The sequence below is a fragment of the Equus przewalskii genome, chromosome 17 (genome assembly GCF_037783145.1).
Source record: "Equus przewalskii isolate Varuska chromosome 17, EquPr2, whole genome shotgun sequence".
NCBI lineage: Eukaryota > Metazoa > Chordata > Mammalia > Perissodactyla > Equidae > Equus > Equus przewalskii.
In genome coordinates, this window is record NC_091847.1 from 5,909,914 (window position 1) to 5,928,279 (window position 18,366).

The 18,366-nt window shown below is 40.8% G+C and overlaps 1 protein-coding gene across 2 annotated transcripts in view; it reads right to left on the reverse strand.

The window, feature by feature from the left end:
- The window catches only part of CNTNAP5 (contactin associated protein family member 5), a 769,999-nt gene that overhangs the window by 36,400 nt on the left and 715,233 nt on the right, over positions 1-18,366 (reverse strand). For both annotated transcript variants that reach the window (XM_070581024.1, XM_070581025.1), the window contains one exon: positions 7,390-7,520. In XM_070581024.1, the coding sequence (XP_070437125.1) occupies positions 7,390-7,520 (131 nt within the window). The remainder of the gene's footprint in view (positions 1-7,389; positions 7,521-18,366) is intronic.

The window sequence follows — 18,366 nt, forward strand, 5'->3', positions numbered from 1 at the left end:
ATCTTCCTGAGAAAATATTTCAATTTGACACAAAGGTTGACTCTGGAGAGGAGAGGCCAGCTGAACAGGTGCCACCAACATGAAGAGCTGATAATCCCACCTCTCAGGGGTGAGCAAAGCTACCACTGGGATTCTTTAGGACATTATTTCTAGAATCATCCTTTAGGAAACCCTCCTTGCCTCACCCATTGCTAATTCCAGTTCCATCTCTTTGTTCTCCTCCTCTCCATTCCAAGGTAATATTCCCCATCCGTCCCCACTTTTTTCTGTCTAGTCAAATGCTACCAGTTTCCTTTGGGCTCTACTCTGAATATTCCCATGATGTTATCTCTGAAAAGGATCCTCATTATCTTATAGTTCAAGAGGAGACACACTCCTTCAGCTGTGTGTCCCATGCCTGCTCCCCTCAGAGAGAGGCTGATCCCAGACTAACACCCGGTTCTCCCAGGTCCCAGTGCCATGACTTTCCTTCTGCTCAGACTGACCCTTCTCCAAGAACCTCTGGGTCCTGTGGTGGTTTCTGCTGTGTGATAAGTCACTGGCTATGACTTGCGGTATGTGACTATATGCTTTATTACTTTTTCATTTATGAAATTAGGTGGTAATAACATTTGCTACTTATTGAACACTTGGTATGTAAGAGATACAATACTAGAGCATCTTTCAAAATGTATTCTTCCCCAGAATACTAAAAAATAGGCTTTATTATCCCTGTATTACAGACCAGGGAACTGATGTCACGGACATCAACAACTTGGCCAAGGCCACACAGTGTCACAAAGCAGTGTCCATTGTCATGTAGCTCACCCATCATGCAATATGGTGTTTGCTTTACTTGTTCGTACCTCTCTAGATATTTGAGCAAAAAGTAGACAATCACAGTGTGTTTTTATTTCTGAATTTCTATAAAATTCACTCAACATACATTTGAATGTCTACTGTGTCCCAGAAACTGTTCCAAGTGCTCCCAGAGTCCACTGCCTCCAGGAAGCTTTCCTCAATGCCTTGGTTAGACCAGTTGACCATATTCTCTGCTCTCATGATACCTTTTTTCTACCTCTAACCTCGCGTTTAAAATGCTGAATTATAATGATCTGCTTTCATTTCTTTCTCTCTCTCTCTTTCCTCTCCACTAAACTGTTGGCTTTGTGAGAATAGGAGCCACATCTTATCGATACATGTTTTCTGTAGAGCCGACTACAGAAACTGGCCAAGTACTCCTCACACAGGTTTGCTGAGTGAATAAATAAACATCCTGCATTGATCCCTTTTCTACCTGGTAGGCTTTGAAGACAGAGTCCATCATACCACCAGGATGCCTCTGGCTGCACTGGCAGCCCCTACGCCTCTAGGGACAACCTAGACTTTTGATACCCATGGGCCTCATCACATCCACAATTTGTTTAATGCTCATGGGTTCAGATTTGGTCCTTGTCCTGAAGGAATTTTCTCACTGCTCTCCCTCAGAGCTCTCACCTGCCTCTTCTACTCTATGGAACTGTCCCTTTAGCAGGGGGCAGGGGGCCTCCTCTCATGTTTGCTGTCCCAGTTGGAAAGGAGTCTAAAGTGAGTGAAATTTCCTGCTGAGTGGAGAGCAGTGGAAGGATTCTCAGAACTGAAAGTTAAGTTGAAACTCCCCTGGCTTCTGCTCCCACCTCCTGCCCAGGTTCCATAGGATCAGCTTCCTAAGTGGATGGTTCTCAACAGTGACAGGATTATGCTCAAATGTCACACATGGAAGAACTGAGTGTTCAAGTACATGAGTCATTCCTGTCCTACTATTCTGCTTTGTGGGAATTTACCTGGTCCTTAGCACTTTAACCAGATGACCAATGAAGGTAAGAAGGAGGTATGACACTTAATTAAAGGATTTTTTTTTTAATGAGTGTAAAGTTTTGCAGAGGAAGGTAGGATGACTTAAAGGAGACTTGAGGCTACTGGGGGACTATGGACAGTTGGAGGACGAGTTCCAGTGCTAACATGGAGTGAGGACACCTGAGCACTAGTGCTCATTCAGGTGCTGAATTACCAATTGGAAAATCTTAGCAAATGTATAGAACAGAAGCAAAAGAAAATAAAGGGGAGAGTACCGCAAATATTATTTTTTACAACTTCAATATTTATATGTGCTAGGCAATCATTAAATTATTCAGTGGGAAATGCATGATTTTGTTAGACTTCCTTATGTTTATTTTATGGTTTAGTATTGTTTTTATTTTTAATTCTAATTGGTGAGGTGGTAAGGGGTGAAGCACCATAGTCCTCTAAACCTCCCGGATGTCTAAAGTTTGAAATCTGGTCTAGAGAAGCTGTGTTGATCACAGAATCTAGGATGCCCAGTGGTCTTGCAAGTCATTAAATGAGATGGGAAAAGGAGGAAAATAGAAGAAGCCTTATCTTTTTTTTTTTTTTTTTTTGGTGAGGAAGAGTAGCCCTGAGCTAAGATCAACTGCCAATCCTCCTCTTTTTGCTGAGGAATATTGGCCCTGAGCTAACATGTGTGCCCATCGTCCTCTATTTTATATGTAGGATGCTTGCCACAGCATGGCTTGACAAGCAGTGCAAGGTCTGCACCAAGGATCCGAACCCAGGAACCCTGGGCTGCTGAAGCAGAGTGTGCAAACTTAACCACTATGCCACAGGGCCAGCCTCAGAAGAAATGCATTTTGACTAAGCCCATATGCCAGGCTTCCTACTTGGTCCTTCAGCTATGTTTTTTCATATAACCTTTACAAGAACTGACGGAGCTAAGTTGCATTCCCCCCACCCACCCTTGTATAGACAGGTAGACTGAGGTCAGGAAGGTGAGTAACTGGTCTCAGGTCACATAGCATCAACAATGGAGCAGGGATTTCACCCAAGTCTGTCTCACCCTAGGGATGCCTCTCTTGGCCTCAGGATCTTCATCTCTCAAAGGAAGTAATTAACTAACTGGTTTCAAAAATGCCTGCCTTCTTCTTTACAGCTTGTTGTGCTTGCATTTTCGCAAACTGGCTTAGTCTGTTTAATGTCATTAATGCATTTTAAATAGGGGCACTGAAGTTCACCTCCACCACCAAGGCATTTTGGGGGGCCCCTGAGCCTTAAAAAATACTAGCCAAATTACAGTTATCAAATCATCACCAGGCGTTCTTGTTCCTGGCTGCAGGCCCAACCTCCAAGGTCTCCTTCCCAGGGGCACAAAGAACAGAGAGAAGGAGAAAGAGCAACTCAAAGCCTGGGGGTTGTGAGGGATCTGTCACTAGGTGCTGAATGCCTCTGGCTGCCTGAGCATAGAGATAACTGCCTGCGCTCTCTCTCCAACAGGTTCTGAGTGATGCCTGAGACAGTGCACCATAGGGCCTAGGGGTGGGGCTGGGCATGTAGTAGGAGACTACTCTTTTCTGTTTTCACTGAACAAGTCATTCAAAGTGGGGAGGAAGGAGAAGAGATCTAGAGAGGTCAAGAGTGGTTGGAAGTGTCAGGGAGGCACGTGTGTTGTGTTACTGTGTCAACAAACTGATTTAACGTTAAAAAAGTCTCTATACTGATCGGTGGTTGCCAGGGGAAAGGGGGGTGAGGGGAGGGCACTAGGGGTCAAGTGGTGTACCTACAACATGACTAATAATAATGTACAATTGTAATTTCACAAGGATGTTAACTTTTATAACCTTAATAAAAACAAAAAAAAAAACAAAGTCTCTGCATCCAAGTCTTTCTGCTCCCTTCAGTGCTTTGGAAATAGTATGTTCTCAACCACTAGCTGCTTATCATTGACTATTAATTGATTGGTGGAAATCCTTTAGTTGAAGAAGAAAAGGAAATACCTCTTATTGTTCTCTCACTGCCCTGTTTGTGTCTTTCATTTGTGAAAAAGAAGACAGGAAGTATAAAGACGGAGTAAAAATGAGTCAAATGTATAAATGCCCCCTGCACGCATCCCAGATGTCCCATTGGTACCCCAGTCAAAACATATTCAAACAAGAAGTCATCATTCCCATCCCTTTCAATCTGTCTCCAACCCAAACTTGCTCCAAAGATTTCCCCTCCTTATTTCAAAATTAAATTTTAGAGATAAGCCTATTAAATTCTAATGACTCACTGATTATTATTTGCACTATAGATTTAACAATTATTTCTTGAACTTTCACCCAATCAAGAAAAGTAATAGCCGATCTTGACTTCTCTTATAGCCCATGTCCAAAAGATCATCCAATGCTACTGATGTTACTTCTAAGATATTTCTCAAAGCCTCCTGTCCACGGCTCCCCCACTGCACTAGTTGAGGCTCTCACCATCTCTTCTTGACTGGTCTCTGTCATCACTCCCAAATTTGTATTTCCCTGCAGTGATCACAGTGAACCTCTGAAAATGATAATATACCCATACTACTTCCCCTGCCTAAAACCCAAGGGTTTCCCTTCATCTGTCCACAGGGCCAATCTAATATTATCCACATAGTACATTAAGTGCTGTGGAATTCATTCATGTAGTTCACAAGTATTGAGTGCCTGCTGTACGTTAGGCACTGCTTGAAAAAGTAGGGGGTTTCATAGTAATGAAAACAGACAAAAATCCCTGTCATTGTGAAGCTTACATTCTAGAGGAGGGAAACGAGATAACAAATGAGACAAACAAATAAATTGTATCAAATGTTAGACAGTGTTTAAGTGCTGTCGAGTTGAAGTCAAAGAGCTAGTTTACTGTATTAGAAAAGTGATGGCCTCATTGAAAATCACATTCTGAGTGAAGTTCTGAAGGAAATACAAGTTCAACCAGGCATACAGATGAATGGACAAAAGCATTCTAGGCAAAGCAAATTCAAGTGAGTTCAAGGGCTCTGGAAATAGCAAGGAGGCCAGAGTGGCATGAGTGGAGTTACAGAGGGAATAGTAATAGATGAGATCAGAGAAGTAACAGCAGGAAGGAAGCAGAGGGTGTCGGATCATGGAGATCCTCTTAAACAACTGCAAGGTCTTTGGCTTTTACTGCGTGTGGGAAAGGAAACCATTGAAGGGCTTTGGACAGAAGACTACCACAATTTAACGTTTTAGCAGGAGCACTCTGGCTGCTGTGTTGAGAGTCGGTCACAAGGCAACAAAAAGAGCAGCAGGGACATGTCAATTAAGAGGCAGTTGTAAACTGTAATAATTCAAGAACGGATGAACTTGGCTTGAGACAGAGTTGAATCTGTTCATCATCAGAATGTTGCATGGGAGAGAAAGAGAGGTATCAGAGATAACACCACAATTTTAATATTGAGAAACTGCAAGAATGGAGCTGCCATTAACTGAGATATGGAAGATTATGGAGGTGGGGAGTGTCGGGGGGAGATTCTCAGTAACTCAGGTGTAAATATGTTTTATTCAAGATAACTGATAGACATCCAAAATGGCATAATAGATATGTCGAGCAGGCAGTTGATATGTCTGGAATTCAGAGAAGGGAATGCAGTTAGACAAACATTTTAGATTGATTCATCAGCATACGTACGGCATTTAAAGGTGTAAGACTGAGATTAGTCATGGAATGAGCATAGGTACAAAAGAAAAGGAATCTGAAGATGGAGTCCTGGGATGTTCCAATGGTCAGAGTTTGGAAGATGAGGGGGGGACCAGCAAAAGAGACAAGAATGAGCAACTAACAGATGCAGAAGGAACAATAGGTGAAAGTGGTGTCTAGCAAGCCAAACAAGCATATGTTTCAAGAGCAGAGAGCAACCACTGTGTCAAACGACGACAATGAGAAGACAAATGAGGAAAAGACTATCAGATCCTGCAAGATAAGGACATTGGTGTCTTGAGAAGTATAATTTTGCTGCAGCAAGCACAGGGACAAAACCTTCATTAGCGTGGGTTTAAAAAAAAGGAAGGGCTGGGGCCGGCCCCGTGGCGAAGTGGTTAAGTTTGCACGTTCCGCTTCTCGGCAGCCCGGGGTTCTCAGGTTTAGATCCTGGGTGCGGACATGGTACTGCTTGGCATGCCATGCTGTGGTAGGCGTCCCACATATATAGTAGAGGAAGATGGGCATGATGTTAGCTCAGGGCCAGGCTTCCTCAGCAAAAAAGGAGGACTGGCAGTAGTTAGCTCAGGGCTAGTCTTCCTCAAAAAAAAAAAAGGAAGGGCAAATTTGGAGATCAAGTTTATAAACAAGATTTCCAAGGATTTGGGCAGTAAATTGAAAGGGAAAATGGGGCAATATATGAAGTCAGATAAGGCAGAGGTTTCCTTTCCTAACCCGGAGAGTTTTTTCTTGTTGTTGTTGTTTTAATGCTTGTAATATTTGCATGCTTTATGCTTTGGGAAGCCATCTAATAGAGCTGGAAAAATGTCGAAAGGGAAGGTAAGATGATAATACTGGAGGAATGTTCTTGTGTAGGGTATGAGATCTGGCCTATACCTGGTGGGGTCAGGCATGAACTAGAACCACTAATTGTTCACATTCAGCAACAGGAGGGAGAGAGAGTGCACAGACACAGATGCAGGTAGGTGGGTAAATGTGGTGGTGAGAGTATGTGGATATTCTCTCCTGAATGCTATACTTTTCACAAGAAAAAAGAAAACAATTTCGTCTGCCAAGAGCAAAGATGAGGTTGCAATTGTTGGCGGTATAAGGAGGGAGGAAGAAGTTTAAAATTGTCATCTAGGAGATCAAGAGAGTGGATGAATTAAAAAATATTCAAGGTGTTTGCTGGGCAGATGTAAGGGCTCACTTGAGGTCATGATTCTAAAGGGGATCATCTGGACTGTCCCAATTCTTTATTGTGATCTGTCATTGCCTGCTGCTGCTCCTTATACCAAGACCACCGGATTTTGTGGAGTGCCTGCCATTCACTATGCTTTTTCAGACAGCTTTGCTTATGTTCACTTGGGCTCTCTGCCTGAGCTCTTTCCTCTCTCTTCTGCATTGAGCCAACTCCTACTCAACTTCGCGACCGAGTTTATGCCTAACTTCCTCTGGAAAGTATGTACTGATGCCCAGATGAGATCAGTGTCCTCCATGCTCCCATATCGCCTGTGCATACTTCTACCCTAGCCCTTGACAGTCCCTTGTGATATCTTCTACACCTGTGTGTCTTCCTCATTATACTACAGTTCAGGGGTTATCAAATTTGAGCAGGCATCAGAATCACCTCTACCTCCCCACAAAAAAGTTTCTGATTAAGTAGGTCTGATGTGCGGCCCTAGACTTTGCATATCTAATAAGGTCCCAGGTTATGCTGATGCTAGCTGCAAGTGGGGAGCACACACTGAGAACCACTCTTCTAGTACTTCCAAGGCTGGGGCCAAGTGTGGCTCATATCTGTTTCTAGAATTTGGCTCCACACTTGGCTCAGGTGGGAAGCTCAGAAAAGTTCTATTGCGCAGCCAAGGCACATTTGACTTAATGAGTGGAAGGGAAGTAAGTTACCTGAATGGTAAGCTCTCTTCCCTCTCGGTTAATCTTCAAGCGGTGCATCCTTCTGTTGGCAAAGTTCTCTACATCAATGGTGAATACATGGATTTCTCCCTTGCTCAGCTGATAACGAACTTGTAAGCTTCCTTGAAAGAAAAATATTAGAAATAAGAATTAAAAATAGGACCCAAATATGCAAAACTATGATCTTACTTTTAATTATCATTACTGTTTTCTAGGGACCTATGTCTCAATTCTTTCAACATTCAAATTTTCAAAGATATTACAGATGCTTTTACTATAGCATCTGGGTCCATGTAGAGAATCCTGAATATAACTGCAAAATTAGTGTGTGTGCACACGCACATGTGCGTGTGTCTTAGCAGAAACCAAAATACCAATTTGGAAAATAAAACAACCATAAGTTTACTTTGTACTTGGATTGTGAAATGCAAGATAGAACTAAGTCCTTTTACACTTTCTTCAATTTCTACCACTTCCTATAATTCCCTTTCTTCCTAATCGTCTTGATGAGATTCCAGAATACGTAATGTGAAATAAGATTGTAAAATAATCTAAGGCAGGAAGGGTAGAAGAAAGTAGTTTGAGGCTATAAGGTCATTCCCCAACAGTCAGCCAATAGAAGAAGCTCTCTCCAGCTAATCTCAGTTCTTCTGATTCCTTCTCTCCTCTTGGTTCTGGCCATTAAAGATTTCCAAATGTGATTGTTTTGGTTATTTTATCACTTAAAGAATGAATAATAGCTCCCCAGCAGTATTTGGTGCTGAGAGGAGTTGTGCAAGAGTGGTGCTATGGATGTGCAGACATGGGGCAAGGGGACCCCGGGCTGCCAGGGGTAGGAAAGGCCGATCTCATGCACTATTGGGAGACATGCTCTTCCAGCCACCTTCTAATTCTAAGAATCTGGGTGTTTTAATATTTAATTTAACCCAATAAACTAAACCATCGTGTGATAATTATGTGTCAGGCATGTGATAAATACCACATTCCTGGAGGGCATTTGGACCCTTTTATCATCCCACTATTTGGGTAATTCATATACACATACATTCCACATACATATTCTGTACGTGTCTGTCCATTTTAGAAATCACTTCTATTTTACACAGCTTTACTAACACCTGCCTCACAACCATCCATCTTACATGTCAATAATCTCAACAGGAATTCTGTCTGTTAAAGTATTCTGAAGCTTCCCCAACATCCCAGTTTATGTCTAAAACACCTCAGCTAGTTCTTCTAGAGCCATACAAATATTGATCTCACCTTCTTAGGAGTTTTGATGCGATCATTGCCTCCCAAAGTAACCCAATATGATAGCCTGAAACCTCTCGCTAACTCATTTTCACATAACTCATAGGAGAAAACTCAATCCATGACTTTTCAAAATAAGTTTGACACCACTAATGGCTAACTTCCAGTCTTCTACGAGTCACTGGGGTGAGATGGAGAACAGTGTGGGGTCAGGGCCAGATGCTCAGGAATCACCTTGTCCCCCAGCATCTTCTTCAGCTATTTGGTCAGTGAGCTAAGAGGCATTTCTCTCCTTCCAGTGTGTACTCTGGTGACTCAGCAGATTGCCATCAGCTTCTTGGAGGGCATTGCTGTGTCTGCTTGTCTCTGCAGAACCCTAGGCCCCAGAACTCTTCCCCGCCCTTAGGCCCTCTTTTACTGCCTTCTTTATGCTTCATCTGAATGCTTCCATTTCCCCTCTAGAGTTTCCTATCTCCAGCTTCCCTTCCATTAGTGTTTCACATAACGGTAAACATAGCAAGTTTATGGTCCCATAGACAGTGAACTGACTGAGGGAAGGTGCTGTCTACAAACCTAATATGAAGAAATGGATCATCCTGCCTAGGAGTTCACTACGATTTATCTAAGGCATTATAATGTATTCTCTCCTAATTGGTATCAATTTTTTTCTGTTACTATATATTAATATTGCTACTGTATAAAGAGCATACATCTTTGTGTATGTGCATATGGACTGATAAGATGTTCACAATGTGGGAATTAGAAATGAAATTGATTTGAGCCCCACATAGGCCCTTTTTTCCAAATATTCTTTCTGAATAAACATATCTATAATGGAATGAACTTTTGTTTTCAGAGTGTACCTGTAAAATTCTAACAGATCTTGTTAATGTTGAAGCACTCTAGTTGTATCTAGCCTCATTTTTTTTTAGGTCTTCAGGCAAAATCCACCTCATTATTTTTGGAATTAAACAACAGGTATAATCAATGAGAATGTGAAAATTACGGACTAGAAACTCAGAACTGAAAAGTCCAAATAATATCTAGTCCAGCATCTTGAGTCGGGCCTCAGTTGTTCAAGAACATCATTTTGTTTCGTTTTAACTTATCCCACTTTTCCAGTCTTCCTACCCTAATCGGTCTTCCACACTGCCATTAGTGGAGTATTTTAACACAAACTTGGACATGTGACACTAGTGCTTAAGAAATTCGAAGGCTCCCTAATTTTACACAATACATCCCAACTTCTTAGCCTGACATTCAAGGACCTTTTCCCTTTTCTTACTTTTCCAACTTTATCACATACATGTTTTTTATATCTTAATCACACCAGAACACTCAGTATTCCCCCAAATAATGCACCTCCTTGCATTTGTGCATTTTTTCCCTCTGCTGGAAACACCCTTCTGCCTTTTTATCTGCCTGGCAATTTCCTCCTTCTTCATTAAGATCCAGCTCATGTGAACCCGGTCTCTACTTGCCCCTAAGACTGATATAATCTTTCCTTTTACTATATTGTTACTGTACTCACTTTTAGTAACAATCTCAATTTATCATGATTCTTTTGTCTTTCTCCTTGAATTTAAGCTCCCATAGGAGGAATAGTTGCTTATTCAGTTTTGTGTCTACAGAGAATAACATAGGGCCTGTTATCTTAAGTGTCCAGAAGACATTTGTTGAATAAAATAGTCACTCTGGAGAATTTTATTACCACTTCACCAAAATTATAAACTAACAATTATTCAATGCCTACTGTGTGTCAGACCCTAAATAAATAAATGGTTATATTGTTATAGTTCCATCTTTAAGGAGTGTATAATCTAGTTGGAGGAGGCAAAAGCAAGGTCATACTTACCTGATATTATATGCCCACCATGTATTAATCTTTTAACCTGGCACTAAAAGTACTTTTTCATCAAATCCTCAGATTAGAAAATAGAATTTCAGAGAGGTAAAAAGCTCCACAAGTAACAAGAAATAATAATAATATTCATAATGAAATGGGACTCAAACCCCGGCGTGCAGAACTTTATGTTCCTTCCACTACCCCAGGCTGCTTCCAAAGAGATGTGTAGTCAGGTAGATGGATGAGTGGATGGATAGAGAAGTGGGTGGTTTGAAGAAGAGAAACATGGATGATTTGTTAGACAATACGGAATACATGTTCTGTGAATTCAAAATAATAAGCAGTTACAAGAGTTGAAGCAATTAGAAAGAGTATTTCAGAGAAAGAGGTTTATTGAAGGAAGGTAGACATTAGCTAGGCAAAAAAAAAAAAAGCATTATACTTACATAGCTTTAGAGATATAAGCAGAGCAATGTGGTTAAATTTTACCATGCTTGAGTCAGTAGAACTGTAGGATAGTAGAGCTGATGAGAATCTTAGTCTTCAACCAACCAATCTCATTTTTTTTTTTTGGGGGGGAAGATGATCCCTGAGCTAACATCTGTTGCCAATCCTCCTCTTTTTGCTGAGGAAGACCGGCCCTGAGCTAACATCTGTGCCCGTCTTCCTCCACTTTATATGTGGGATGCCTACCACAGCATGGTTTGCCAAGTGTTGCGTAGGTCTGCACCCAGGATCCAAACCAGCAAACCCCGGGCCACTGAAGCAGAATGTGTGCACTGAACTGCTGTGCCACTGGGCCGGCCCCAACCCCCTCATTTTAGAAGATCGAAAAACTAAGACCCTGAAACCTCCATGTGAACTTGGAAGAGAGTAGTAAAGAGAGAGGTCACATGGAGAAGGCTTGGACTAGAATGACAAAAATGTGGACTTGTTCTTGTATAAAAGGATCCCAAAAAGGGCTTTAAACATATGTGTGACTGGGGTGCTCTATACAAAGTGATATTTTAAGAAAATTAGCCTGGAAATCCAGTGTGCATGTCAGACCTAAAGGGGAAGACACGAAGCACTACCAGCTCTCACAAACATCAAATGGAAAACCCATGATGGCACTGGACCACCACTGTGGAACAGGAATCCATGCTCATATTTCCATAAAAAGAGCACTGTCAGTTTCTTGCTTTATCATTTCACTGTGAAAGAAGGAACTCTTCTACATGTTGATTCCTGTCCATTCCCTATCAGTCCGTTTCAGTTCCAGACTTACACAGCTTCCTATGTGCCCTTTAGTTTCTACTAATTAGATCATCCTCACCAGTCTTTCTATCTATACTGCCTCACTTAGTGGTATGACTCATCCACTGGTTGCTTAGGTAAAAACTTTAGGAGTCATCCTTATTGTGTTTATTTCCTTCACCAGCACCCCTACACACCTCCCACACATCCAAGTCATCAGCAGCCCTCTGGTCGCTCCAAAGTAAATTCTGCATCTCTGTACCTCTTTCCAGCTTAACCACCACACCCTCATTCAATCCATCAACATCTCTCACCTGGACGATTGCAACACATCTGAGCTCATCTCCCAGGTTCCAGTCTTATCTCTTCTTTCCCCTATCCCAACCATTCTCTACACAGCAGTCAACCTTTTTAAAGTGTAAATTTGATGCCATTGCTTAAAATGCTTTAACGGCTCCCCAATACACTTAGAATAAAATTCAAATTCTTTCCGTGGCTCTAAGACCCTATATGATCTTCCCCTGTACCTCTTTGATCTCATTTCATTTCACACTTGCCCTCAATGACTAATTCCCATCTAGTATAAACCCACCTCCTGACCCTCTGTGTGCTGGGTTCCCTCCTGCTCTAGAGTCTTTCCACCTGCTTTTTTCACCACCTGGAAGGCTCCTCTTACAGATCTTTGCCAGAAGGCCCCTCCTCATTCATGGATCAGGTGTGATCATGAAGCAATGCCTTCCATTTCCATGCACATCTACCTCAGTACCTCCATCTAACAATGTTTTCCAAATTATTAGTCATGATTGATAAGTACCTCATGGAATCAGTAACAGAATTCAGTATTTATTATTACCAATTGCTGCCTCTCCATAATTTCAATTCTAAGCATTCTATTCTCCGACCTCAACCTCCTCCCTTTCTGGGTCCCTTCCTCTAATACCTGGATTCTCATAATCCTTAGTGTAAGGATTATTCTCACCAACTACTCAGTGTTCCTCAACCCCTTCTTGTTCTCTCTTACCTCCTTACCCAGCTCAAATCTCCTGGTCCATCACTATGACCATCCTTTCATATGCAGCCTCAATTTCCTTCGCCCATTCATACTTCATTGACTGAAGATATTTGGTTGGCAGAACCATACTGCTAAAACCCAACCTTCACTTATTCTGCCTCTGCACAGTTTCGCTGGCAGAAGAATAAGAACTGCTCTTAATCAACTTTAACTTAATCACAACCAACTTCAAGTGGGCCTTTCTTGTGTCCTCTCAATCTCATTGTATTTTCTAAATATTTCCTAAGTCCATTCACCTGGCTCTGATAAATATTTAATGGCTTCTCTTCTTTCCTCAGGTCCCCAACTCTAACTTCTTCCTTAGTCTAAGCTAATGACCTTGCCTCCTGCTTCTTTACGAAAACTGAACCAATGAGAAAAGAATTTCCACAAATCCTGCCACCATATTTAATAACCTATCAACTTCTGAACCCATATGCTTTGTCTTCCTTTCTATTAACTTAGATGGACTGTCCATGCTCTTATCTTTTGTCAACTTAAGCATTACTTTTCATTCTTCTCACTTCTTTGGAGATATCACTCAAATAATACTCTCTACCTTCAAATTTATCTCATCCTCTCTACTACATCATTCCGTTAGCATTTTTCCTATCTTGATGGAAAAAATGAAACATCTTTGACTTTCTTAACCTTAGCTATTGCCATATTTCTTGATCTCTTCTGGTCTACGATAAAGCTCTTGAGGTATTATCCATACTTCCTGTCTCCAACTCCTCTTTTCTATTTGCTCTTAAACTCCTTCAGTAACATTTCACTCCAGGGTCTTCACCAAAACTTCTATCGCCTAGGTGATCACTGACCTTCATGTTGCTAAATCCAATTTTCCAATCACAATCCCCATTTTACTCTCATCAACATTCTATATAATCACTATCTTTTACAAAACTCTTCACTTGGTTTTGAGAACATTGGTCTCTCCTGTTTATCTTCTTACTTCACCGGCCACTTCTTCTGCCTCTCCATTGCTGATTCCTCTATTTATTCCTGACCTCTTAATTCTCAAGTCCAAGGGTTCAGTCTGGGGACTTCTCCCTATCAACACTCACTACCTTAACAGTCTCATACTGTGCTATGTTTCCACATACTATCTCTTTGATTTCCTAGGGCTGCTGTAACACATAGTTCTGGAGGCTATAACGCACAATTCTGGAGGCTAGAAGTTTGAAATCAAAGGACAAGCATGTCTGTATTTCCTCTAAATGCTTAAGGGAAAATATTTTCTTGTCTCTTACTAGTTTCTTATATCTCCTGGCAACCCTTGGTGTTCCTTGGTTTGTAGCTGCATGATTTTGATCCCTGCCTCTACTTTCATGTCACATGGACTTCTTCCCTCTGCGTGTCTCTATGTGTGTCTGAATCTCTGTATCCATTTCTCCCTCTTCTTATAAGGACACCAGTGATTGGATTTAGGGTCCACTCTAATCATGGCATGATTTTGTCTTAACTAGTTACATCTAGTATGACCCTATTTCCAAATAAGGCCACATTCTGAGGTTCTGAGTGGACACGAATTTTCGGGGGACACTGCTGAACCCAGCATACTATCTAAATTCAGACCAATTTCTTTTTTTTTTTTAAAGATTGACACCTGAGCTGACAACTGTTGCCAATCTTCTTTTTTTATTTTTCTGCTTTTTTATCCCCAAATCCTCCCAGCACATAGCTGTATATTTTTAGTTTTGGGTCCTTCCAGTTGCGGCATGTGGAACGCTGCCCCAGCGTGGCCTGATGAACGGTGCCATGTCCGACCCCGGGATCTGAACCAGTGAAACCCTGGGCCACTGAAGCAGAGCCCATGAACTTAACCACTCAGCCATGGGGCCGGCCCCCAAATTTCTAAATTTATATCTCCAGCCTGGTTTTCTCCCCGCAACTCCAGACTCCTCTATTTAATTACCTTCTCAACATCTCTACTTGGATACCCAATAGGCACCTCAAACTTAATATGCCCAAGATTCAATGCATCATCTCTTCTAAACCTATTCCTTTTATGACTTTTTCCATCTCAAGCAGTGGCAATCCTCTACTTCCGGGTGCTCAGACAAAAAGTCTTGGAATCATCTCTCATGTCTCTCTTTCTCTCATACCCTATGCCTGATAGGGTATGACACAGTTTTATGCCCCAACCCTTTCAAAATATGTCCTTGGTCCAACCACTTCTTCCACTTCCAACCAATTCCATTATTACCACCCCCATCCAATCAACCAAGATTTCTCATCCAGGCTATTTTAATAGTTTCATAAAAACTCTTTTTCCACCCTTAACTCCTTATAGAATACTCTGCTCAGAACATCTGGAGCAATTCTGTCGAAGTATAAATTAGATCAATCACTCCTCTGCTTAAAGCCCTTCAATGGGTTCCCATCTTACCCAGAGTAGAAGGAAATATCTTTGTTGTGATTATAAGGTCCTAAGGGCTTCATTACATTTCTCTTCTTATCACCTACCACATTGCCTCTTCTCTCCGGGGCCCACCCACAGTGCTTTCCTTACCAGTTCTCCAAGAACCAGTACACATCTGTCTCAGGACTTTGCATTTCCTATTTTCTCTGTCAGGAATGATTGTCTCTGGATATTCACGTGGCTTCTCCACCCCATTTCCAACTCCTTCAGTTCTTTATTCAAATATTACTAGTTTCAAGTGTTTGTCTCTGATGATCATGTTAAAAACTGCAAGAATCCCACCCCATGCATACATATTCCCTTTGCCCTGCCCTTTTTTCCTTGGTAGAGCTTATCATCTTGTAACATTTTGCTTCTTGTTATATTTATTACTTATGCATATCTTCCTCCACTAAAATGTAAGTTCCATAAGGGCAGAGATTTAATAAAATAGAAGTCTAGAATAGAAAATATAGATATGGTCCACCATATTTAGGGAAAATATTATTTTAGACATCAAAACCCATCCTGAGTCACTATGTGAAAACATTTCTTGCTATGGATTTTGGTCAGCCAAATCTGGTCATTGTTGGAAAGGCCTGGTCTTTCAAATAACTAGCTTTTATAGTATTTATTACCAACCTGCTCATTTCTTAATTTGTACTTTTTAAAACTTGTTTGGTGATTTTCATCCCCCATTTAATTGTAAGCTCTATGATAACAGAACTTTACCTGTACTTTCCCTGGAGTATTCACAGTGTCAAGAAAAATGTCTAGCATATAGTGGGGGCTCAATAAATATTTATTGAATGATTATTTTATGGAATGAATAGTGAATAGGTAGTTTCAGTAATACATGAAAAATATTTCCTTTATCTCACTCATTCTTAAATATATATAATGCAAACACTTATTTAAGATTGATAATATCCTTAAATTATCATTATTATAGCTATAAATGCTAGCTATGTTATTATTATGACCAGTATCATCAAAATATCATTTCTTGCCCACTTTTTCTTTTTTTTTTGAGGAAGATTAGCCCTGAGCTAAGTCTGCCACCAATCCTCCTCTTTTTGCTGAGGAAGACTGGCCCTGGACTAACATCCGTGCCCATCTTCCTCTACTTTGTATGTGGGACTCCTGCCACAGCATGGCTTGTCAAGCAGTGCATAGGTCCACGTCTGGGATCTGAACCAGTGAACTCTGGGCCCCCAAAGCAGAGCACGCAAACTTAGCTGCTATGCCACTGAGCTGGCCCTATTTGTTGCCCACTTTATTCTAAGGAGTGTCTTAAATGCTTTTCTTATATTTCATCTTGAGATCTCAAAAAGTATGACATGCACATAATTATTTTATGCTAAGTTTGTATATGGGGAAAATTTAGTTGGTCTAACCTTACTGGACATTTCCCACAGACCTTCCCTCTAATCTGCCTGTGCATTTCCCTGAAGGGTAGCTGTCATGCTTTGCATCCCTTCCTTAGCAGCCACCATATAAGGACAAAGCATTTAATAAAAGCCCTTTGGATGATGGCATATGTCTTCATGATAATTCCACTTAGACTTCACAGAGAACACACTAAAAAACAATTTGTTGACATTCTGAAGCCAAACTCAGTTGTTCAGAGTGTCCTCAAATCCTTGCATGTACAACTGAATGCAAAATTTAATGAGATGTCTCTAAATTAAAACAAAACTAAATTTTCTGTTTTTAATCTTCTTGGCAAAGAAACAGTTCATACTTAAAAGAATTGCAAACTCCATAGAAGAAAAAGTCAATTTTCACGGCAAAGTTAAACATTAAGGTTGTTCTCCCTAGCTTCTATCTTGGGCAAGGTGAGGACAGATTAGAACCGAAAAGAATCAGCTACCCTAGAAAAAATATTCTCAGCTATTTGAGAATTTCTCATGAGTCAGTAACTGCAATGTGTTGAGCATTCCCAGATCCACTCAGCTATGATGGTTTTCTAGGCCTCACTTCATTTCTTATTCAAAAACAACCCTGAAAACTCTCAGAGGAAGTAATAAACAGGTACCAAATCCTCCAGCCTATTTGGTGATGAGTTCTGGTTTACTTCATTTAGCCTTAGTCTGAGCACCTTAATAAGCAGCAATTATCTTCTTCTATTTCAGTGCTTCTGCCTACATTTGCACAAAATATTCCACAGTCTGTCTTATCTTTAACTCAAAAGTCATTTGCATAGAAAAAGAGTCCCATTACTGGGAATAAATGCAGACCAACTGCCCCTCTTCCATGGCACTCTGTCCAGACAGGTTTCCCTATTGCTGTATCATGTAATGGGAGGCTTTTTATAACAACAATAAAAATACGTTAAATTATGAAATGAGGAGTTTCTTTAATTTTTATTTTTCACTTGATATGTAAGAATGAAACTAACCTTGTTCCTCTGGCTCAGGCTTGTCCTCTGGATTCAGTCTGAACAGCATGCGTAAAAGGTACAGTCCACAAACTCCACAGGAGAGGCCGGCTGATTCTTTATGTGCTTAGAGATTTCACTGAGCTACTAAAGATCTGTTTTCCTTTCATCTGAGACCCAATTAGAGTTCACTTACATTTAAAAACTCTCTCCTCTTATTCGTATATGATTTATGGGGTTTGAAGGCAATAGTCATTAGAACTCAATGTCGTAATTAGTCTTTAAAGTATTCAAGATGAGGCAGCTTTGTAAATTTTATGTTCACTTTTTACGATCCAATTGCTTTTGAATATAGATGCTTTTGATCATAGCTCTTAAAACCTTCCAATATTTGGAGCTAATCTTAGTTCTCTGTGTGTTTTGGAACATTCTTTAAAGTTCTGATGACCACAGATACTGACAATATAAAACAATGTAAATTCACAGAAATATTGCATCATGATTTGTGATTTGATACCTGCTTGGCAAAAATGCCACTGAGAGCTGCTACTTTTCTCTAGCAAGGTGCTCCTCCTCATTTCCTTATATCTCCCTTGGTTCCCAGTCAGACGTGAGCCAGAGCAAGCCCATCATCAACATGCAGCAGCAGAAGGTCCACATCTGTGATGAGCCAGGAATGGTGTTATGAACACTGGCTTAGAGAAGAAAGACACAGCCTTTCTCCCAAGAGATGCACAGCTTAGTGAGCAATGCAGAACAATAAGAAAACTATTATAATACAGTGAAGAGAAATGCTGGAA